This window comes from Pterocles gutturalis, unplaced genomic scaffold (assembly GCF_000699245.1).
Source record: "Pterocles gutturalis isolate BGI_N339 unplaced genomic scaffold, ASM69924v1 scaffold48016, whole genome shotgun sequence".
Classification (NCBI taxonomy): Eukaryota; Metazoa; Chordata; class Aves; order Pterocliformes; family Pteroclidae; genus Pterocles; species Pterocles gutturalis.
The window spans coordinates 1-24414 of record NW_010107323.1 but is presented as its reverse complement, the minus strand read 5'-3'; the positions used below and the strand labels follow the sequence as shown (position 1 = coordinate 24414).

General features: G+C 36.0%; 1 protein-coding gene across 1 annotated transcript in view; it reads left to right on the top strand.

Annotated features, from left to right (window-relative positions):
* The window catches only part of LOC104472391 (angiopoietin-2-like), a gene marked incomplete at its 3' end in the record, with an annotated part of 25814 nt that extends 3230 nt beyond the window's left edge, over positions 1–22584 (top strand). The window contains exons 2-4 of the mRNA XM_010088055.1: positions 18209–18364; positions 20490–20611; positions 22352–22584. Of these exons, the coding sequence (XP_010086357.1) occupies positions 18209–18364; positions 20490–20611; positions 22352–22584 (511 nt within the window). The remainder of the gene's footprint in view (positions 1–18208; positions 18365–20489; positions 20612–22351) is intronic.
* Positions 22585–24414: the final 1830 nt, after the last annotated feature.

Genomic DNA, 24414 nt, shown 5'->3' with positions numbered 1-24414 from the left:
ACCTTGGGATCAATTTGTATATTGAAGTGTAACATTTTTTTCTAATGCACATATGGGCAGGGACAACATGCCTCTGAATAAGAAGATTTGAAATTTGAGAGGATAGCAGGTTGGTATACAGTTGAGATACAAGACTGGAAATTTTAAATGTAGACATGTATGTTGGCTATTATACTTTGGATTTTTTTTTTTTAATATAAAAACAACATAAGGTTTTCAGATATTCCTAGAAAACAGGCAGTTCCCTGTTAACTTCCACAATTAAACATCTCAATTAATGGCAGCTTTACCATTTGTATCACTGCATGTCTACTCAAGGAACTATATTTTTTCAGGTATTAAGACATTGAAATAACTAAATGCTGACTTGAATTTACTTCTTAATGCATAAACTAGATCCTATGACTCAGGAGATACGAATCTGTCCAAGTAATAGTGTAAAAGAAACGGGTCATATTTTCTTTGACTTTCCTGTTATAAACAGCTGAAAACGATGCCTGATCAAATTGATTATAGCATATGGAATGTAGGTAATTTAATTGTAGTTTATCAGCAGATCAAAAGACTAGAAAATAAAAGTCTGTGCCAGAAGTCAGCATTTAAACCTAAGACTAGAACTTCCCAGCAGACTGGGAGGAGGACACTTTGCTGATAGAGATGCAGTATCTTTGGATACTCTGAACTGAAATTTGTTTTTTCTTGTCATGATATCCTGGAAGCTAAAAACTCTTTGTTGCTTTGAAATGTGTTTCTTCCCTAAGCACAACAAAATCAGATGCTTTAAGATGTATGGGAATGAATGCTTATAATTTTTGATGAGTAATTACCAATGAAAGCTTATAATTATTGTCATACTTCATTTCTCAAATACGAATAGAAATTCTGACATGCCGTTATCCAAAAACATCTGCACACAATGGACAAGGACACATATATTGTGCAGTGTTGGATTTTGGAGGACGCAAGAGATGATTCTGACTCTGAATCAAGAGCTGCATTCCTTTCCTAAGTAATGCATCTGTTTTCACTTATTGTGAAAAGTGCTTGTTTCTGTCTATCAGCTATGTATTTGCTAAGCAAAAGAGTACTGGCAGGGCCCAAAAGAAAATACTTTTTTACTTTCAGATTAGTATTAGATTTTACTTTCAGATTAGCTACTTTACATGATATGACTATGCAGTTTATATCTCCTGTAGGTAAATTTCTGTGAAAGGATTTGAAATGATACTTTTGCATGTGTTTAAAAACTATGTTGTAAAGACTATTTCTGCATCATTTCACAAATATGAAAACGGTGATACAGGTATGAAATTGTACAGAATCAACAAAGGAGAGCAGAGATTTTCTTGTACAGATCTACAAGACAAAATTGAATTTGAGAGCTCGCCATCTCCAAGATGTTATGAGTAAAAAATGTGATAAACTTGTTCTACTGAACCAGTCTCTTACTAGCATTCAAGATATATTTTTGTGTGCTTTATTATTAACATGACCACAAACTTATAATCTTTGACCGGTCCAAACAGCAAATGGGGAGACCTTCTCCATTAATTACTTTATTTTTCTTCTTTTTTCTCTTTCTTTAAGTGCATATATAGGAAATGAGCCTGGAGATGCTTGAATTGACAGTTTCCAATACTTTTTGATTGCATACCCACTTAACATAAAATTTAACATATAAAACAGCACAACCTTTAGAATATCTTAGAAGATTTTGCAGAGAGACTGAGGTTCAGAATGGTGTTTCTTTTACAGACAATCATCTTGTTACTGCTCCTTTTTTGTTGTTAATTATGAACAAATTCAGTAATGTGCATCTCCCCACAATTTACTAAGGGAAACAGTTGATACAATTTGCTTGATTCCTGATCACGTATGTATTCCTTAGAAGGGAATTTTGCCTAGAAGACACAGATACCGATTTCTAACCTTCAAAATATGACCTCTAGTACCTTCAGTGGCTGTATTATACTGTCTTTTTCATATTACACTATTTGTGGTTTGAAAATATACCACATTATACACTATTTGATTTACAATATTTTTTAAAGTAAACTAAGGCAGCTTAGTAAACCACTATTTATTTAACAACCTTTTACATACTTCGTTGCAAGAACCTCCTGGTGCGTCTGTTGTTTCATGGGATTTTACATACCTTTGGCTGAAAGCCAGGATGGGGGCAAAGTAAGAATGTCTCCCTCCACCATTACTATTATTATAGGGCTAGATATGCAAAATGCTGCCAACTGATGTAGAAGACGTGGTGATAGATCTTAGAACAGGGTCTACAACAGAGAGGTGCCACTCTCGGATCCTTCTCTGGAGCTTAGCAAACCCAAAATTTCATCAGATGACTCAGTCTATCTTAATTAGTTCCCTAGAGTAAGTTCAGTCTGTCTCTTCAGCTTGAAAGAGAGAGATAGACAGAAACGAAAACTTAAATCCTCCTTGAAGAGGCAGATTTATCAGCATTGCTGAAGAAGTTGCAAAAGCTAGCATGCCGCACGGCCCTTGTCCTGGCATACTACTTTGGCCTTAAAGTTTGTAAGCCTCAGAATCAAGAGACAATAGGTAGAAAGTAGAAATGTGGACTAGGCTGCAAATATGAATATATAGATAAACATCATGCTTCTCCCTTGTTAAAACAGCTTAGGTACAAAAATCAAATCAGGACTGATGGCCTTTCCATAGAGTTTGGTGTTTCCCCATTCCCACACCCTGACAGAATCACAGAATGGTTTGGTTTGAAAAGGACCTTCAAAGATCATCAAGTCCAACCCCCCTGCCATGGGCAGGGACACCCTCCACTAGCCCAGGTTGCTCAAAGCCTCATCCAGCCTGGCCTTGAACCCCTCCAGGGATGGGGCATCCACAGCTTCCCTGGGCAACCTGTTCCACTGCCTCACCACCCTTACTGTAAAAAAATTCTTCCTGGAGCAGAAGATACAAGTTGTACTTAAGAGAAAAAAGCTTCTGGCATCTAGTTAGCAATGAGATACTGCTGGAAGCCTTAAGGATACCCATACAGACTGCAGAAAGGAAAATGGGTCAAGGTGGCTCTTGAAGAAGAAAATATTTCGTGTATGTACTAGTGTATGAAACAAAGATGTCACACACAGAAAGTATTTTGGTAGTCCAAATGCACCTTAGGAAATCTCTCACTGGTAATAACAGCTAAACCACGGAGAAAACAATTTGTTAGTGGAGCATAAGTATCAATACAACCTTCACGAAAAGGAAAGTTTCTATGGCACCGAATAAGAAGTTTCAGAAGTAAGAACAAACAATTTTATCTGCCATTGTATCCTTTGAATTTCTAAGACTAGCCAAATATAAATACTGGTGAAAAATTAATAGGAGCATCAGATAATTTCACAGGGAAAAGCATCTGGAAAAAACAAAGGTATGGCACAGTAATCTAATACTTAGAAATGCCTTAGAGATACGGCACATTCCACAGTGGAACAAATTAAACCAAATAACCTCAGACACACACAAAAAAGTTAACAAGTGCTTTACAACTGGAAATACTGTGATCATTTCATTTCCTTTAACAGACATATCTCTAGGAAACGGGGCAGAGGAAAAAATAATTGTATTTATTCTCTGGTGAGAATAAATTAAATACTGTCTGGTGAACCTGAAGTCTATTCCATGTAAACCCAACTCAGAGGAAATGTTAAAGAATCCTTCAGGTTACAAAATCCAGATCCATATTCTGTATAAAAAAAAATCCCACACCTAAACAGTTCTGCAAACACTCACTGTGTCAGTTTTCAAGCTGCCTAGGAAAATATATTACTATTTCTTAAATGCTTTTCTTTAAAAAAATGCTTACTACATTCCAAATAATTACTGAAAATCCTATTAGTTTTCATCTTTTTGTGGAACAGGTTAACCCTAAAATTAAGATGTTGTTTACAAAGCTCAGCAAACGTATCCTGCAATTGGCGTGATTAGGAGATATCTGTCTGTTCTCATTCCAAATTCCAGCACATTATGGCTTAGTCTGAACAGAGAGAGTGAAGCTACAGGAACTTTTCTGCTGTCTTTGTACTGCCCATACAAAGCTTTATCAGTTTATCTAATAATCTTCCAGGAGCCCACTGAGGTAATTACAAGATCTTACAGCTAAAAAGAGAAGGCTGATAGAATGTGCAACCTTCTTTCCATTAACTTCACTCTCTGTTAGTAAAAGTACGGATGGAAATCTAGTATTCTTCACTGAGTTACATTATTCACAGAAGCTGTAAGGAGTGAAACGTTTCTCTCTCTAGATGAGTGAATACTTCAGAATTCTTAGATGACAGCAAATTCCTTTCCAGTTCAGCTGTCTCTAGAAATTCCTGTCAAACCCAAGTGGCATATAGCATCCTAAATTTGCTCAAACTCCCTTTAATACTTTTTTTAATTATCTTTTCAGTTTTGTATTTGTATTCAGGTCTCAGGCATCATGATAGAGCTTAAAAAAAGGAAACTATATAGGATCCCTTTACCTTCTGGGGAGCAACATATCAACTTGCTATCATTGATTTTGGTCAGGGATGAAAATCAGTGTGTTGTAGCAATACAGCTGAGAACTTAACAGACTATTTTATTGAATAGCTAGCTATGACGTAGGGTAATGGTTACAAACTGAAAGAGGGCAGATTTAGATTAGATATTAGGTGGAAATTTTTCACTGTGAGGGTGGTGGGACACTGGAACAGGTTGCCCAGGGAAGCTGTGGATGCCCCATCCCTGGAGGGGTTCAAGGCCAGGCTGGATGAGGCTTTGGGCAACCTGGGCTAGTGGAGGGTGTCCCTGCCCATGGCAGGGGGGTTGGAACTTGATGATCTTTAAGGTCCCTTCCAACCCAAACCATTCTGTGATTCTATGACATCTTATTATTTAAGTTTCCAGAAAGGTGGGGGGGGAAGCCTTACTTGATACATTGCAGCTCTCTCAATGTTAACAACTGAAATTCTTTAAGAGGCATTCAATTTTTAGACTCTGTAGTAACTTTTAATAATGTGATTATGAAGACACTGAAAACAGCTACATGCATTTGAAAAGCTGTGCTAAAGCATACATGAGGACCAGGGTAATTCGGTACAAAGTCAAAATTAGCATATTAGAGCATTCTGGTATGGTACAGCATAATCAATCACACAACTGTCATAATTTGATCTACTTCAGAAGCAATATTTTGGTATGCTTTTGAACCAAGTGTTTGTCAAAACCACATAAAAACTTGCTAGGGAAACATTTGACCTTTAATTATCACTCCACTCAATAGAACTTTTTGACAGGGAGAAAAGCTAAAAGTTCTTATCTTTGGAGAAAGAAAGATTGTATCCACTTAAAAATAGTAGGATCTTCTTCAAATGTCTAGTATAAAAATGGCTGAGCAGTGTATTAAGCCCCGTTCAAACAACAGCCCTGCAGACCTGCTCATTCTCACGCTGCAAGCATTAGGAGTCATTCACCTCCTGTACTCACGATATCAGCTTCATCGCTATGCTGGCTTTTTGGGTCAGGCCTGCACCTGACGTGTGTGATCCTGGAAGGAAAAAGCCTCTTTGTTCCATTCTGTCAGGGTGTGGGAATGGGGAGACACCCAGCTCAGTGGAAAGGACACTTCCTGGGCAATAGCCATAGCCCTTATTACCCCACCAGCAGCTCCCCTACATGACATGATGTCAGCGTGCCGGGGGCCTGCTGTTCATCCTGTGACCTGATGTATAGCCTTACACTGGGGTATCTGAGTAAGCTGAGAGGTTTAATTTTGATAGCTGGCACCTAAAAATCATTTTAGTTTTCCTCCACAGAACTTGTAAACATCATACTAAGACACTTCATATACTTCCTTTAGGTCCTTTCCTCTGAACTACAACATTATGTTCTGTGCAACAGTTTTCCTCCCCATTTTCTGCCTGCAAGGTGTAACCACCTGCAAGGTGTAACCACCTGCAAGATACTAGTTCAAACCCACAGTTTCAGAGTGAGATGTAAACCAGCCCCTGAAGGAGAATGTGCCAGTTGGTCAAGAAGCAGTAGCCTCATTTTTCTATGGTATCAGCTCTCAACTGACAACCTCAGCTGTGCTTCTGCTTGGCTTTCTAGCCAACATTCAAACAGCAAAAAAGCCTCAGATCAAGACTGAAATATATGTAACAATGGAAAACACGCTTGCCATACTTTCCTATTGCATTAACAAATATCCTGTCCATTCAGACAGTTCAATATTCAGTAAAATTCCTTGGTGAAGACTTAATGAAACCATTTCTATGTTTTGCTTTTCTTTACAGAAAGCTTTTCTATAAACAGGTAATTCAGCTATTCAAAGGGAACATCGACTTCCAGGTTCTGAATCCAACTTTAACAAATGGACAAAGTAGGCAAAAGACAGCTTAAGCAAATGAGTAAATCCAGACAAAATCTTTTATTTTTCTGCTGCTAAGGAATTAACTTAAATAAAACTAAGCTTCCTTGCGTGAGGTCTGAACTTTGACCCTATTAACTATCCCTGTGTTTTCACTTATGTTAAACTTCCATCCTGATGCTAGATTTTCTGTCAGATATAATGACTGCCTATAAAGTAATAGTAAATAAAAAAACCCTGTTGTAACTGCTACTGGAGCCTTACTGGGAATGTTTTCTGAAAACTACTCTGACATGGTGAAACAAAGTTCAAATAACTAGAAGGTAAACCCCAAGACTAATAACCTAACCCTTAGAAAGACTATAAACGGAAACAAATATAAACAATCTGACCCTGTTGAAATCTTACCATGTACAAGGAAGGATTCTGACAACTACAGTTTACCAGCTATAGAAGAAAGTTTAAATATAGTTAATACCCAAATTTTTTACCCTGACACATAAGTTTATTTGACTTGCATCTAGAGATAACTTATCCATGTCTTGAGTTCAGCTTCTTTGTTATGGTAAACTTTATTATTTTAAAAAGGCTCTGAGGACAGCATACGAAAACCTAGCTCCACTCTAAGCAAGCAGAAAAATTCCACTGACCTCTTAGTGAAACTGAGATTTTATCTGATGTATCTAAAACCTCATTTGACTCAAAAGGTGAAACCTTTTTTTTTTAAACTATTTGAAATTGATAATGGAATAAACCAGTAAATCAGACATGTGCCTTAAGGTTTACTTCATGTGGGCTACCTCTAACTAGTAAGAATGCTATTGGAATAGAAAAAAGAGCAATAACTTTAATCACAAGGAAATACACATTTTCCTTTTCTTTGTCCCTTTTGAGTCCATGTGGGAGTAACACTTCCCAAGAGTCTCATCTGGTCAAGTCCTTCACACTCACCATTTTTCTCAGGAAATTTCCTTCCAACTTCACAATGTTTTTTAACCTGCTAGCCAGCCAGACCTTCCCTCAGCCAGCTTTAAGATCAGTCTTCCAGCCCCCTTTTGCAGCTCATTGCCTTTATGAATTCCTATCCCTGACACATCCATTTTTAAAATTCTACTCACACGAAGTCAGTTTTTTTGTTTTTTTTTTTTTTCTTCTTCTTCTTTCCTTTTGTTAAGACCATTCAACTTCCTGGCTGTCCACTCTGAACTCTCTTTTCTCTATGTCCCTTGTCATTCAGGATTCTCAGTTCTGAATTCTTTTGTCCTCATTAAATTTCTTTTTAACCCTCACCTACATTCATACTCTCCTGGGTATTGTGACAGATAACTGTTTTTTTCTGGCTACCTCCGTGCAGTAACAATGACATTGTACTTTCTCGGTTGCTAGATGTGGTTACTCATCTTGAGAGCAGAGTCTTGCATCTAAGGGAGTCTCTAGAAAGCACATTTAAAAGTCTCCCTCTTCAGTGGCCCATCCCATCAGATCTTGACAGACAGGGACAGTTTTCTCCCATAAAATACCCATCCTATAGTGCAGAGCTTTGGTACTCAGACATTTTTGCTGAGAGTTCCTCCTGTTATAATCAATGTCAACAGCATCATTTGTTCTGACAGGATCTGGCTCCAGTTTCTGGTTTCATAGAAAGGCACTAACTGGCAGCTGCCTGGCTTCAGGCTTTCAGGAGCACTGACTGGAACTCTGCTGGAGAGGGGACTTTCCACCACTGCCCAAGTGCTCAGTGGGGCACCAGAGACAAAGAACTTTTGGAAGCAGTGGATGGAAAGACTTTTCTTCTTGGTTCTGTTCCAACAAACTAAACTGCCTGCTTTTAGATAGATAATCCTAGCTATTGAGACAAAAATTGTATGTTTTAGCAGGATTACATAATTTAAACTATTTTATTTTTCTGCATCACACACTACATTTCGTTTCTGCAATATGCTGCCTATACATGCTGATCTTATTTCCAAATATTTGTGTTTGTCCACTCTTAACACAGTAGCTTCCTGTTTTATCTTTCAAGCATGGAATTCCTCAGAAGCTTTTGCTTTAAAGACTCTTAACTGTGCTAATGGAACAGCAAAGGGAAATAAATAAGTGGCATTTGACAAGTACCTGTCAAGATGCTCAGTTTTTTAACCAAGCAGAGGTGACCACAGGAGCTTCCCTGACTTAAGGCAGCCCTTAGTGCTTTCTGTAGTCACAGTCAAGTCTTCTGATTTTGGGGTCCTGCTTACCGCACCCTGTGTTTTGGAAACCTCAGGGAAGTTCTCTGACAGGTCTGGTCTGGCAAATGAGGAATTTTCAGGCTGGTGATGAAAATGTAGCAGCTTTTCAGACACACCACCTCCCCTGTCCATCTAGCATATTAGCAATGGAAGCAGTGGAGAGAAAGATGCAGCATGTCTTAAAAAAAGAACTACAGCACTGAAGAGAGGAACGTACTTTTTTTTTTTTTTTTTTTTTTTGCAAATGTACAGGAAAATCAATGTGTGAATTCTTAGTAGAGAAATTCAGTCCTTCAAAACTGAGATCAGCAGCTGATGTGGACTGTCTCAAAGTCTTGAGCATTCAAAAATTGGCAGGTCTTCAGTTCAAATGATTGGCTCTCTCTTAGTAGCATCATCGAGCCTTCTTCTTCAAGAAAAAAAATCTCATAAAAGTTCCATAAGCTATATTTAGAAGCCATTATGTTGCAAAGTTTAAGGACTACTCACAATGCTTTCAGTTTCCTTTATCTGTGAAGTTTAATACAAAAAAACTAATGCTTTTTCATGCTGAAAGATACTCTGTGAAAACAGCTTTGAAACAGGAGACACCCAGTTTTATAGCTTACAAAAGGGACTAATTGTGTTCCACAGCTTCCTAACTAGTTTGATCCTTGAACTCCGAATCATTCTTCCTTCTGGTTGGAAGTGGAATGCAAGATGACTGCTTCCCTAGAAAGCAATGCTGAGAATGAACTGGGAATGCCTAGCTCTTTTTCACTTCCCCAATAACATACTTTGAAAAGAGGAATTGGCTTCATGTTTCCTCAAAAAACTGCAGTGTGATTTGCTCCACCACACCACGAGCTATTCTCTAAAATAGGCTGTCCTGTTGAAAGAAGAATTCATAAAAAATTTAACTTGACATTTTAAGTTGGGATAAAAAAGATAAATGGTTTTATATTAAGAAAAATCTGTGACAGATAGAAATTTGCTAAAAATTTCATAAAGTTTATAAGGCTACATAGCCAATGTCTTTCATGAAAAATGTCATAAGTACCCTCACCAGCATACCTGATAGCAAGTTTATTTCAGCTCCCTATTGTTCAGTGTAATGGAAACAATACAGAAATGGGAAAGGATTAGTCTACATCTGGGATAGCAAGTGTTTATTCAAATGTGGGCTTTTTATGGCAGAATCTCATCTTTATACCAGTCTGGTAAAGTCCCGATTCCCTGATGGTAGCATGAAAGTACCAAATATGACTGAAAACATGTAGGCTTGTCTCCAAAAAGTTTGAATATTCAATTTGTGAAATTATAGCCCAATGCTATAACCTAGTATTTAAAAATTACATATGGAGTGGCAATATTTCTTATACTGTTCATAGATAAGGAATCTTAATTTTGAATGTTGGTCGCTTGTTGCACATAATGAGAAATATTTATATTCATTTCAGTGAATGGCAGAAGCATCACTGGCTTCTTGTCTTCCTGGCTTCAGTGCTACTGAACTTCGGCAAAATGCCATTCGTGACTCACACTATTTATTTATTTATTCTTTATTTTTAGACTAATGGGAACTTTATGAATTCCTTCCCTGATTTCTAAGAGAAATACCACTTAGCTGTGATCCTGAAAAACGGTGATTCAGTCTTAGATTACTGCCTTAATGAATATCCTTAACTCTTAATGAGAACAGTTAATCAACAAATAATTGATTTTATTTCTGAAAATATTTTGATTTTAAACTATTTCTTTACCCATATAGAAATCCACGCTATGAAAAGGTCAGTTGAGCTGACTATTTAGTTTCTATTAACAACATTTCTTTGAAATCTCAAGAATATTTTTCATTTGCAATTTTATTTATATCTCCATAAAAAATGCACTGTAAAAAGTATATGCATTATATATAGTACAAAGAACCTATGTCATCCTCCAAGTGACAAACCACGTGGAAACGCATGCGCAGTTAGGAAAGCAGCAGTGCAATATCACATGTACAAAACAAGCCCAATGTCTGGAATGGTGGGTGGCTCAACACTAAGCTGTTAGGGTAGTTTCCACTCTCAAAGCCTCTTCCCCTTTCCTATGCACTCTTTTTCTAGGTTATCATTTCAATTTTAACTTTTGTAGTTGGTTCAAAACATACAGTAGAAAGTATGATCATGCTGTAATACCTTGTACTGTTAGGTACAAAATACTCCCAGTTAAGAGCACAAAGTAAATGTCATTCTTCATAAATTTTTGCACAGACAATGAAGGCATTTCATGCACTTAGTTTCATGTCAAATTAATGAAATATTCAGATTTTATTCAAGTAGACTATTGCTAGTGAAGAGGGAATTTTTTCCTCTGCTAGAAAGTGTAAATCATAAAAGCATAAAACCTCTAAATGAGATGTAATCAGACAGGAGAATAAGTTGGTAAGCTTTCATTTAGTGCACAAGTGGCATTAACTGAACCATCTCCTGCATGGAATTTACTTTAAAGTCTGAATTTACCTTTTTAAGAGTTAGCATTTAAACCTTCAGTATTTTATTGCACAATTTTAGCTGGAATATTTTTCCAACAAATCACAGCTCACTTTCAGCTAGTATTCATTTATGATGTTACTTTCACCTTTTGTTTGCTGACAGGAAAATGAGATAAGAGAAAAATCTTTGCTGGAGGTCTGGACAGGCAGACATGCTCAATGAGGCATGTAAGAAGCTAATAGCATAGAGACATCTCAAGCATTCCTATATACATTCCCAAAAGATTTTTTTCCCTCCCTTGAGAAACAACACAAGTCCATTGGGACTTCCTGCCCCAGGAAAAGAAAAAAAATGAAAGAAAAAAAAAAAAAGGGGCAATTTAAAATGTCTCTTTTTTCCAGACAAGATCACTTTTTTCTTCTGCATGTACTAATTTCTTCCAAAAGTTACAAGCTACTAAAATCGATACCTGACTTTCAGAAAAACATAGAGAAATATCTTTTATTAAAAGCTGATTTAAAATAGCTTAAAGTCTGATTGATGGGGATTAATGCAATGCCCTTAAAAATGTATTCCCTTAGGTCTGTCAAGATAAATGGATCTTGGAAGGGACAGTGATTTTTCCATTTTCATTCTAACTTTAACCAGCAGCAACATTGATAGACTGTGAAAACAAGTATGAAAATTGAAATTTCTACATTATTTTGTCTTCATAACACCAATATATTGCAATAATGTGGAAGTACAAATATAAGCACACATGGAAAGCCTAGCAATATGGTGCTCCACTCATTACATGCATGCACATTAAGCAGCATGTTTGGCATATATATGTAGGTGAAATACTTCTTACTGCCTATAAGAACTGCAGCAATGAAATTGTGACAGTGTTTTCTTCTTTTTATAAAGACTACATTACATTTCACTGTTATCCATGTTCAGTAGGATCCAGAATCACAAGAAACCCTTCCTAGTGTGCAACTTCAATACTACTACAAATAAACAAATTACATATTTAGTATTTTAATCGAAAGTGAAGTCTGTTGAAATAGTCTTTGGCAAAACTGTATTTTCTGTCTTTATATACAAAAATGTATCTGTGAATCAGAAATTTAAGGATTCTGTGGCACATATGGATGACCTTCTATGATGCAAGACTTGCACACTGGCAGAGTTTGAAAAAAATGTTTCGATTTATGGGCTAAATTCTACTTCAAATGACTCATGAAGAAACCAGACATGGCCACAATCCAAAGCACACTGCCACTCTGGAACAAGGGCAAGGCAACTAAGACCAAACATTACACAGTTAAAGATAACTTAAGACATCTGGAGTATGAGAAGTAAGAAGGTCTCATCTGAAAAATTATTCAAAAAAATGAACTGAGGAGACTCATCAGCGATTTTCTTATTTTGCCCTGTCACTAGAGCTAAGGAAAATTAATTTTGGGTGCTTAAATTCATTTTCCATCTTGCTCACTTTTGTGTATAAACTAAACATCTTAGGGAACAAAATATTATGATGATGACCAAACGTATTGGAAGGGTTGATTAAGTTCCTTTGGTTTAAATTCACAAAGATAAGTTTTGAATAAAGCACAGGACATTTTTAGTAGGGATGCAAGAACAATAACTCAAAAATCTTTTGTCAGCTCGATATATGTCAAATGCTGTAGCTTCAACACATACTTAAAAAATGCCTAGTTGTAAATGTTTTTACTTTTGCTAGGTTTTCTACCAGATCTACGCCACTTTTGGAAATTCAAAACAAAAATTAGATGAAAAACACTATAGACATGTCATTATTCCTGCAATTTTCCCCACATCTACCTTAGATGACTAAGCATGCAATATGTGTTGTAACACAACCTATTCAATACTTCTGCAAGTTCTTTTGAACTATTTTGTAAACTAATTACTAAGCACAATCAAGGTCTGAACAGAAATAGCTGTTTCTCTTGGAAGCCTTATGCATAGTCTTTGGTTTTACCCCTTGAAAATACGAAGAAAGCTACTTTTAGTTAAATTATTCCATACTTATCAGACTGCCGCTGCCAAGAACATGAACGATCTAAAACTTCAAGTTAATGTCAGGAAAACGATCAGTTGTCACTGCAATCAGAGGAAGATAATGACCCTCATATGCAGTGATATCCTTAGGAGAATATTAGGCAAAGTCTATGTTTAAAACTCTAGGACATAATTTTAAATCATGTTACTTCTTAAAATAACTTTGCTACACTATCAACGGCCACAGTTATCTTAGTAACAGTTTTGACATCTAGGAGAGATCCACAATCCACAAACTTGACAGGAAATTGTCCCTTGTTTTCTTCTAGGTTAGTACCTCCAGGCTTAGTCGAAAGTCCAACTACAAATGTAGGGAGATGGTGCAAGGAAGGAAGCAGGAACATGTGGCTGGGGCATGGAGGCGTAATAGCTCTCCATTTGGTCAGCAACCAGCTGTTAGATAGAATGAACCACCAAAATGCAGCTGAGCTTCATACAGTATATCTATCACACATAGCAGCTGCTGACTTTATGGGGCTAACAACATTTTTCATGCAGTGAATCAGCTGATCTAAATACAGGGCTATAGAGATATGACTGCAGATAAACTTTGACCTCTTTGCTATTTCTCCTAGCTGGTACACTTCTAGAATGGATGCTTTATTGTGCAAATAAAGATTATCTTCAGATTTCAGTAGCCAAGTTGTGAGAAAGCCTAAGAACTGTGCTTTTGGAATTTTCTCAAATTTACAGATTAATTCCCTGAAAGTAGTAAATTGCTTAGTCTAGTCATTGATTCAAGGAAAAAAGATCTTGATAGCTTCTGATGATCTTAGGGGTGGACACAAAGCATCATGCAGCTCCAGTCATCTACCTACTTCTTCTAGGGGACATAGAACTAGGTAGAACCTCATGATTAACATCACCTCTCTCTGAAATGTTACATTTGGCATAATCAGATTATAAACATTAAGAAAACCACCAAACTTTATTTGGAAAGACTGCTCCAATAACTGACAAATTATGTAAAATGAAGCTAGCGGCCAGTACAATTTGTACCACTTATATGAGGTAGCATTTAGCAAAGAAGGGATGCATGTATTCTTATAGCTATAAATGCTGCCAGGAATGTGACCGTTTAATTAGTATAGACTAACCATTTGTCAGCAAAGAATAAAAGCAAGACCTCATTTCTAACTTTAAATTAAAAAATGGTAAGTTAAAGTGTCTACAAAATGCAGAAATAAGTTATTGATTCTTTGGAAAATTATTCTGTAATATGGACACAAACTATACAACAACAATCAGGAAGGCTCTTATTTAAATAAGTATTGGCAACCTTTCATAAAGGATTAATGCTATCTCTGCTAATGGTTAGAAAACAAATTTCTGTTAATGCATACTCTACATGTTGTCTTTTCTTTCTTGCCAATTTAAGGCTTGCTTAAAAAAATACAGTCTTGGCTATAAAAGCAATGTTTTGGGATGTGCTGCAACATGATTGATCTCTCCCTGTTCTTTTAGCAACTTAGCTAAAGTATTTTCGTCTAATTTTATGATTTTTTTATTACTTGAAGTAATAAAGCATGGCAGCCCCAAATTGATGACCTTAGAGAATTTTGTCTCTCTAAAAATGTATCACCATAACTATATTACAAACATTAATTGTGAAATTATTTTTTTCAGCTTTCCCAGCTGTTTTTGCAACTTCAGCATACTTTAAGAGACGTGCTTTTTCCCATCTGTGCTTTCATTTTTATATTTATTTTCTTCAAGAATACATGCCAGCCAAAGTTTTACACAAAAAATAGAATGTTTAATGAAAAAATCTCATAAAGAATCACTGAAATGCTATCAACTAACTATTCCTTCTTTCAGATCTGAATGTATTAATAATTCTTTCCCTCTCCCCTGTAATTTCCTTAAGATATGTTTCATTGATTGACTTCCTCCCTCAAAAGCAGAATTTCTGAAAGAAGATGCATCACTGATAGTGAGCTATTAGTTTTTGACAATTACTTTATCCAAAATAACCATCATGTAGTCAAGGTTAACATATATCAACAGAAGTCTTATATGCCAGGTATTAATTGAATTAAAAAGAGATTCCCATAACTAGCCATGTGGCAAAGGAGAAATCTGGCAAATAATCCCTGCTGCACCTTCCACATTTGAGCAAAATATTGGAGATGCCAGATGTGCTGTTCAAACCAAATTGCCAAACTTCTGAACTCATGGATGGGGACTGAAGCACTTCATTCCTGTGCCCTTGCTTCTTGTAGATGTCCCAAGCTATTCTCCCCCCTTCAGAAATCCTGAATGTGCTACTGCTTATAAAGAAAGGAGGCTCCTTGGCAGGAGCTGATGAATAGTACTGTGCAAAGGAGCGTGCCACAAAGAACTGCAGTCTTGCAAAATGGCTGCTAATCCTCAGGGCTGTTGATGATGCTCAGCCTTGGCTGCCTTCACTGGAGCCTGTACTCAAAAAGTTCTTCCACCTCCCTCTTGGGGAAACCCAAGGGCCTTGCTGTCCGAGAGCATGCAATCATGTTCTGCTCTCGCTAAGCTCAGTGGGAGCTGATGGGTGTTTCGGATGAAAGTAATTCTTTTATTCATCTTTGAAGACAGAAGAAAGTAAGCACCTACTCCTAAAAAAAAAAGATTTTGAAATGTAATTGTAGGAAGTCCTACTTTCTACAGCTTTGTATTGTATGATGAAGAGAGACGGGAATATAAGCAAAGAGGGATGAGTGCATATCTTGGTTCAGGTCAGGAAAAGAGATTTTATGATGCGTACATGCAGAAAATGCACAAAAGTGGGAGATGATTAGTGAATATGAATGAAAGAACAGAAGAGGTTTATGTAATCGTGCTTTGTAGGATTTTTATGGAAAAAAACCACAAGAAGCTCCAAAGCCACTTAATAGGTCAGTATTATTTTCATACTTCATGTTGCTCTATATTACAATAAATGAGCCAGATCATGAAGCTGGCTTTAAATCTCAAAATAAATCCCTGTTGATGTTCGTATTTCATGCTCTCAAGTAAGCACAAATACCATATTCCCTAAGTTACTTATTTAATATTTTTAAGTTGAAAAACAGATGTAAGACAAACTGTTAAACTAGAGTCATGAGAATACCTCAATGATTTAGAATACATCAAATGAATAAGATATTATTTGAAAGAGGTTAGATACTTGGAGATAGGCTTATACTTACAGATATTCAAATATGATAAATTATGAAAATGCAGATCTGTGTGTCCAAACAAAACTGCTCTCTAAGGTTGCAAGCACAGTGACAAGGGGTATAAAAATCTGGCAACCAGAACCACCAGATGCCTTCAATTGTAATCACAGGTTTTGTGTACTGTAATCAGAGCAACCTTACAGCTGTGTGTTTTAACTAGGCAATTGCCTAAGCCTACTGTAAAATGTTTACCTTACCTTTAAGCCCAGAATTAACTAATTTTCTAGTAGTATGTTTTGGAATAACTCAGTGATAACATTTTCAAAGAAGTAATGCAGTTCTGTAATCCTATTTGCAGAGATGACTTTGCTCAGATTCTCATTCTGATCTCTCTCTAGTACACAAAGAATGAGGTTTAATATCCACAATTATTTTCTGAAAGAAGAAAGAACCAAAGCTCTTGATCTATCTTCCTTTGTTCATGTACTTATTGCCTTTTTTTTTTTTTTTTTTTTTTTGGTGGGCCTTTTTTCTAAATTAAAGAAGATGCAATATTTTCAGTGCTTTCTTATATGGTAGCTCTCTAGTACCTGAGATGTCTCACTCCTTTCTGCATGTCCTTTTTCTTCCCCGGTGTCCCTTCTAACTGCTAGACAAAGCCATATTCTTGGTCTTTATAAAGGCATTACAATACTTGACAGTGGCACTGAGGCAAATAAAATGCATTCTGGAGATCTCCCTTTTCTTTTAACAGAGGTGCATTTGAACAAAGGTCTTTTCCAAGCTGTCTATAGTAATGTCCAGTTCTCCAGATTCAGCTGCTAAAGTTCATTTGGACACATATAAATTTTTTAATCCCTAGATGTACCTTTCCAGGGGGACACATATTAATTCTTGTTCTCAGTCTTCTTGTGAATAGGGAACAACTCAAATTGCCATAGTGTGATGGCAATTGAAGATACCCATAATGATTATCATGCCAAAACCCAGTTGATTTTAGTGTCCTATTTGTAGGCACAGCATGAAGCTCAAAAATGATTGTGGTTCTCTTGCTAGAACAATGTTGGAGTGAAGTAGAAGTTTGACTCTAGAAATTTCTAGAAATTTCCCCAGTCACTGAAAAAAAAGAAATCATGTGGTCTGGATTTTTGAGAGTTCAAACATAAGCAATGACTCATGAGAGAAATATGAAATATTTGCAAAGTTATTGAGAAAATTATATTAAAGAAGCACAGAGAAAAATCAGACACGTGGAAAGACTGCATGAAAGGTTACTTGAATTTTCTCCTTGCTACTTATTTTCTCATTGCTTTCCTTGAAAGCAGTGTACTCTGTTATAAAGTGACTACCAAAAAAGCCTTATTAGTTTAGACATAGAAATTACTTCAGAATCAAGTATTTAAAACAGTTTTTGCATTCCTAGATATTAAGCATTTAAAGTGTTTATAGGTCTTCCTACTGTTCCATGTCTTTATTGGAAATTCTCTCTGATAAAAATGTGCACATAACAGTGTTAAATCTGACTTCTGACTTCTAGTCATGCGATGAAAATATCAAAGTCATTTGAAAATATCAAAGTGTAGATAGAGGAAGATGTCTCAACGCCTAAGTTTTTGTCTTCTAAAAAATTTCCATCATTGCCAAAGCTGGTGAAGCTCTGCTGGTGGTTACAATGGTGGGAGCACCAGGGCAGAACAGCTTCCAAGTGTCTGCAAGCATACTCACCGCCGTGCCTTCTACCCACCTCCTGCAACTCTCTGTTCCTGCCTTCAGAAAATGCGTGCCCACCCATATTTGTCCTTCCTCTCACGGAGCTGAATACCGGGGAACTTCACATGAATGCATAACAGACAAGGAACAAACTTGTTTAGCGAGGGAGCCAGCAGGCTTACTGTACTACCCCCCTTCCAACACTGAAAGAATGCAACTACCTTCTCTCTTTCCTTTCCCATGTAGCTTGAGAATTACATCCAAGACAGTATGAAGAAAGAAATGGTAGAGATCCAGCAAACTGCAGTGCAGAACCAGACTGCAGTAATGATTGAAATAGGCACAAACTTACTAAATCAGACAGCTGAACAGACCCGCAAATTAACAGATGTTGAAGCACAAGTAAGTAACGAATTTCAACCTAAAACTGCTTCTGCTTCCCAAACACCTACAACTATACATTTATCACAGTTTAGTGTTACACTCTTCAGTTCAACAATTAGAAGTCAATCATTATTAACAGCTCTACCCAGCTTAAGGAAACATTAGTATTTGGCAATACATCGTTCCATCTCAAGCCCACTGTTGCCACTTGAAAGACTTCGCATGACGGGAGTATGTCCAGAAAGACAATTGCTACATTTGTCCTTAAAGATAATGTACATAAAACTACTATACTATATCCATGCATCAGTTGGGCACTAGTATGTTTTCATATAGTCCTTGTTGTGTATCTCAGTTGATTATTCACCTGTCACCACCAGATCTTAGCTAAAAGAGAGTTCCTTCAAACTGCCTCTACTTACCAGGCTAATTGCCTTTTTACATTTAAATTTTCTTTTGTGTTTTTTAAAACTTCTTATGAAGAAAAATGTGTCCTTTTAATTAATGTTTTCACAGATACTGTAAGAGGGATAACCATTCATTTCCAGCACAATGCACTATATTAATGTTATTTAACAGAGGGATAAAGAAACAAACCAGAGATGAATCAAGAAAAAAGGAATTAGGAGGAGGATACTGGAAATGTATATTCACACAGAAGTAAACCTGCCTACTGTACATATTATTATCTAAATTATTTCAAACAAAAAATGTAATATATTTATGTTTAATTATTGCTTTATTTGAAAAGCATTAACTGCAATAAGACATTCTGTGAAACAGAATACAGATTTTAATAGGTTATAAGGACAAGTCCAATCAATGCAGAATGGTATGTATTTGTAGTTTTGCTAACATGGTGGGAAAATTCAGATATGTAATTCCCAAAACAAATAATGAATACAGCATGCAGCCCATAACATTTTATATAATGTAATTAGCATGCAAAACCTAAAAAAATCCTTGTTAGACATTTTACGATCTGTAGAATTCATCCAATGAATTAACTTCCATTTTTTAACCTAAACTAAGCCTTTGTGAACTCTAATAAAATGGTAGTTCATAGCTCACAGGCGCACTGAATTCAGCTTTCTCATTGCATTATTCAGGAGCCCAGTATTTTGCACATGTTGAGAGAATGTATTTATTAATTCACAGTAATGTCTTTATGGAAATTATTCAATTATTTTCTACTCAGAGGAAGAAAATCATCACTGTAACTTTCCTTCTCTGCTTGAAATTACTGGTGAGTGGGTTAAGGGCTTAATTAACAACATAAGGAAATTAATCAAACAATTGCTCTCTCAAGGACACTTAGTTTTGGCAATAGTTTTCGATTACACTTAAGTGTGAAATCATGTCCTGAATGACTGTTTAACATGAAGGACATGAGTAATCAATTCTTCCTGCCAAGGAAAAGCCAAATTCTGCTGAATTAAAAAAAGCTGTTCTAAAACAATGAGAAAATATTTCTAGAAAACATGCCTCAAAGTAATGCAATCTGATACAAACCAAAAAGTAGCTTCCATGTTTCCTAATATCTGCACTTCTTCATTTAAAGAAGCAAATACATTTAGACAGTAAACAATACATATAGAAAAGGTAACATTAAAATGCAAGGAATGAATCAACAAAAGTGTAGTTCACACGCTAAACACTTTAAAATAGAATGTGGGATTAAGGAAAATAGCTAAGAGGAAACTATCTAGTGATTTCAGGACTGGGCCAAGATTTCAACCAGTGAGACATACGGAAAGTACTTTCTACACCAAATTGAGAAAACAACTCAAATTATTCTCTGAACAACAACCATAAGAGTTCCAGTAATGAAGTAAGAATATCATAACAGATGGGAAGGTGTGACAGCAAAACTAAAGTACACAGTAACTCAGCCATTAATCAGAAACACAGCATACTACTGAAATATTCTCAATGATAGATGGTAGTGTAACAACAAAATTAGTGCAATTCTGTGTATTCTTCATTCTAATTCTATGAGCATTTGTACCCAAATTAAGTGTTCAAAAATATTTTTTAATTATAGGCTTAAGTAGAGATTTGCATGATTTCATAACATAAGGAAATTACCATTTATTTAAAAGAAGTGTCTTGATTTTCAAATACTTTTATATATTTTATTTAGGTATTAAACCAGACAACCAGACTTGAACTGCAGCTTTTGGAACACTCTCTTTCAACAAACAAACTAGAAAGACAGATTTCAGATCAGACCAACGAGATAACTAAATTACAAGAAAAAAACAGGTAAGTTTTCCTATCAAACCAATAAAACACTATTCCCTGAAGTGACCTTCTAATGGTTTTAGAAACAATTGTACTCAAGGAGGAAAATAAGACCTTGTACAGAAGCTCCCCAAACCAAGCTGTGCTCACTACAAAGGTCATATATATTATTAAAGGCCTAGAGAATCATGCAGGTTTGTTCTTGTGTTCTGTTTATATATAATTCTTCACTATATAAAGTTCTCCTTTATATGAGGAACTTGAGGTTAAAAATGAAATACTTCTCAGTACTTCAGTTTTAGCCAATTCATATTCTTCTTTATACTTCTCTAGATGAAGTTATGGATTGTGTAGCCTGACTCAAACTAAGCCAGTGCAACCACACCTCTCAAATTTTTTGTCCATGTCATACACAGCTACCCTAATACACAATCATGTCCCTGCCACCATTTTTTTCTAACTTGGTGAGAAAAGTCAAATACTGCTCATAGTCAATGTTCCTTACTTGTCAATCTTTTGAAATTCAGACCGATAACCAACTATTACTCCTGTCCATTTCTGTACTCAGCTGTTGTCCAAAGGCCCATACCTTTTTTTCAGCTAGTTTCATTTTCATATCACTAAGATCTTATTTTACTTTTGGCAATAAATAGTTTACAAAGAAATCTAAAAGCAGCAATAACTGTAAGTTTTCTCCTTCAAACCCATGTTTTTCAATGAGAACCATATGTGCAAAGTGCTTTTTATTATAAAAGAATTAGCTTAAAAAAAACAGGAGACATGTTTTGACATTTTTATTCACTATTCTGCTACATTTATATATGCTCCCTAAAGGTTTTACCTACCATTTTAAAGTAAAATGTCCCTTCTTTTTTTTTTTTTTTTTGTGTTGAACTCAGCAGACCTCAAACTACCCTTGTAAAACCCACGTAAACACAAAAGCATTACTTCTCACCTAACAAAAGACGATCTGACATCAAACAATCTGCTTGAAACATAATTACAAGGTTCAGGATTTTTTTCAGTAACAGCAGTGGATTTTAGGGGAACTTCTCCCTTCCGGGTCACGCATCTTTTAACATCAGCTTTCTCAGAGTCTGCATCAGAACAATTACCAATCAAATAATTTTCCAGCCAGTCACCTACTCACACCAGGTCAAGAACTGGAGATGAGTAACACACCTTCAAGTAACTATTTGCACATTTCCCTGTCTTAACACATATATAACAGTATATATTTTATTATAATTACAGTATATTTGAAAATTTAATAGGTTCATCTTTAAATAAGTTTCATATTTTCATAGGGTAAAACCATAAAATCTTTCACTATTGCACCTAATCTGGGAGAAAATGGTATTCAAGACACTTCACTGTCATAAGTAATGGTTACTTTGGGTCTACATGCATTTTATACTCCCTTTACTTCTAGCACTACTGTCCTTTTTTCAGGACCAATCGATATCTTTCCCTTCATAATGTTGAATTATCAAACATCCCATTGTTACACTTTAAAAGCCTGCAATACAGTCTATACTTGATAATGCTGTTTATTAATGTACTAATTAGTTATATATTAAATGAAAGCATATAGATCAAACTAAACTCAGCTTTGATTTAGCTTTCTGCTGCATGCCCAGCATCAGAGAATGAAGTTGAGTACTTACAAAGAGAGAAACTTCTGCAGCTGGCTCAATTCTCTTTACATCAGCTCACAATTTATTTTTTTTTTTGAGAGCCTAATTGTGATCTTTTATTTAGCTTTCTAGAAAAAAGAGTTCTTGAGATGGAAGACAAGCACACACTTCAGTTGAAGTCAATAAAAGATGAAAAAGACCAGCTTCAAGTCCTAGTAGCCAGACAGAATTCTATTATAGAAGAACTAGAAAAGCAGTTAGTTACAGCTACAGTAAACAACTCAGTTCTGCAAAAACAGCAGCATGATCTGATGGAGACTGTTCATAACTTGCTTACTATGATATCTACACCAAACTGTAAGTAAAAGCAGATACACTTATATCATTTGAGTGACATTCCCTCATTTGTGTATATTATTACCTATAAAGTCTTACAACTAGTTTCCTCACACTTCTGCTCAGAAAGTATTTTTTTTTTTCCATAAATTCTACATCTGAGTTAACTAACCTATTTTTTAGGGGTGAGGGGGGAAAACCACAACATTTATGTGTTTTCTTTTCAACATTTTGCTCATCTTCTGTGGTTTATATTAGTTTGCCTGCCCACTTCTCCCGTGGTTCAACAAAATACAGAGATGCCAAGTATCATCCATCTCACACGGCATTTTCCTTCACCTGGCAATACGCACTCCCTTGACCATGTATCTAGGTTAGACTGCATGATGTAGGCCTGTAGCTTTTCTTCTTGGTTCGCAATTTTACTTTTGCCACCTCTTATTGCTCTATGCACATAGAATTGATCAAAGAAAGGGCAAATAATAGCGGCTACTAAAGGCAAAGGAATGAGCACTGGTCCAGTTTTTAGCACCTGTGTATGCCCCAAACAACAGAGAGAACCAGCTCAGGGCATCAGGTACTCCAAAAAGTCCTCTTGTCTTTCACTGAAGCTTCCCTGTTCATCCTAAAAATCCATCAACCTAGCAAATTTTATAGGCAATAATCTCACCCCTAAATGCCTGACAGTTCTGCAACAAATCATAGCCGGGGAGCATAGCTTCAAAATTTATGCAGATTCACATGCTCCATAAAAAAACCACACAAGCCATAAACTGCAAATTATGGCTAAACAGGATTTAAAAAATGAACAAATTCCTTACCTTGAATTTCAAGTCTGATGTGGGACTTTGACAAATTAAGATACAAGGTATAGGTATTCTATATAAAAGAGTAAGCAATCTGGCACGTTTGCCTGGAAAGTTCTCAGGGGTGGAAATACACAAGCACACAGAACCTTTGAAAAATGGATTTAAATTTAAATACTAGGAAAATTTTAAAATAGTTGTCATTACAACTTAAAAGGCACTTTAGGTGAACGATGCTACATTACTGTAAGTTGGATCACAAAAAAAGGAAGAGGGTGTTCGGAAGTCCTCGTTTTCAGCAGTGTCCTAAATCATATGATGTTGTAGGTCTTTCTAAACAAAGTAATTCCCAAGTTTTTTGTCTTAATAACTGACACTATCCCCTTAAATACCATTACCAAGGCTGTTTTTGCTGATGTTATCTGCTATGCTAGTGCACAAATAAGTAAACAAGTAAAGTCATGTTGGCTACAACAGTTAAACCCAGAGTGGAAAAAATAATGAATGTTTGCCAAAAAGACAAAATTAGCAAGGAAAGCTTCTAAGACAGTATACAAACAATAGAGTGTGGAAAAGCAATTAAAACACTGAACGTGTTATTTTTATATTTAAGCCAAAGCATGTAAACAGGTAAATAATGAATAAGGAAACTAAAAGGAACATAATAAGCAACTGTAATATAAGCATGTATTTATAGGGCACCTAAAACTCTGTACTAACTGTCTGTGCTTGTTAGATTAAATTAAAAGGGAAAATACACAGAACCAACCCCAAAAGGGTCAAATAGGAAATATCAGGCAGCAGGCGAAATGCCAGGAAATTCCAACCTCCACAGTTAATAAAGAACTGGACAAAAAGATGAGCCTTAGATTGTTCTGTAAAATAAGAAGGCCTAGGCATACTAAAATGTATTTTTTACACAAATTAATTCCAGAAGGGATGTTTCCTCAGTGGATTGGGCTGAGCTACCAAATTTCAGCTTGATACATACAGAGTTGTTCCTGCTCAGCACAGGGGCAAAATCACAGAATCACAGAATCACAGA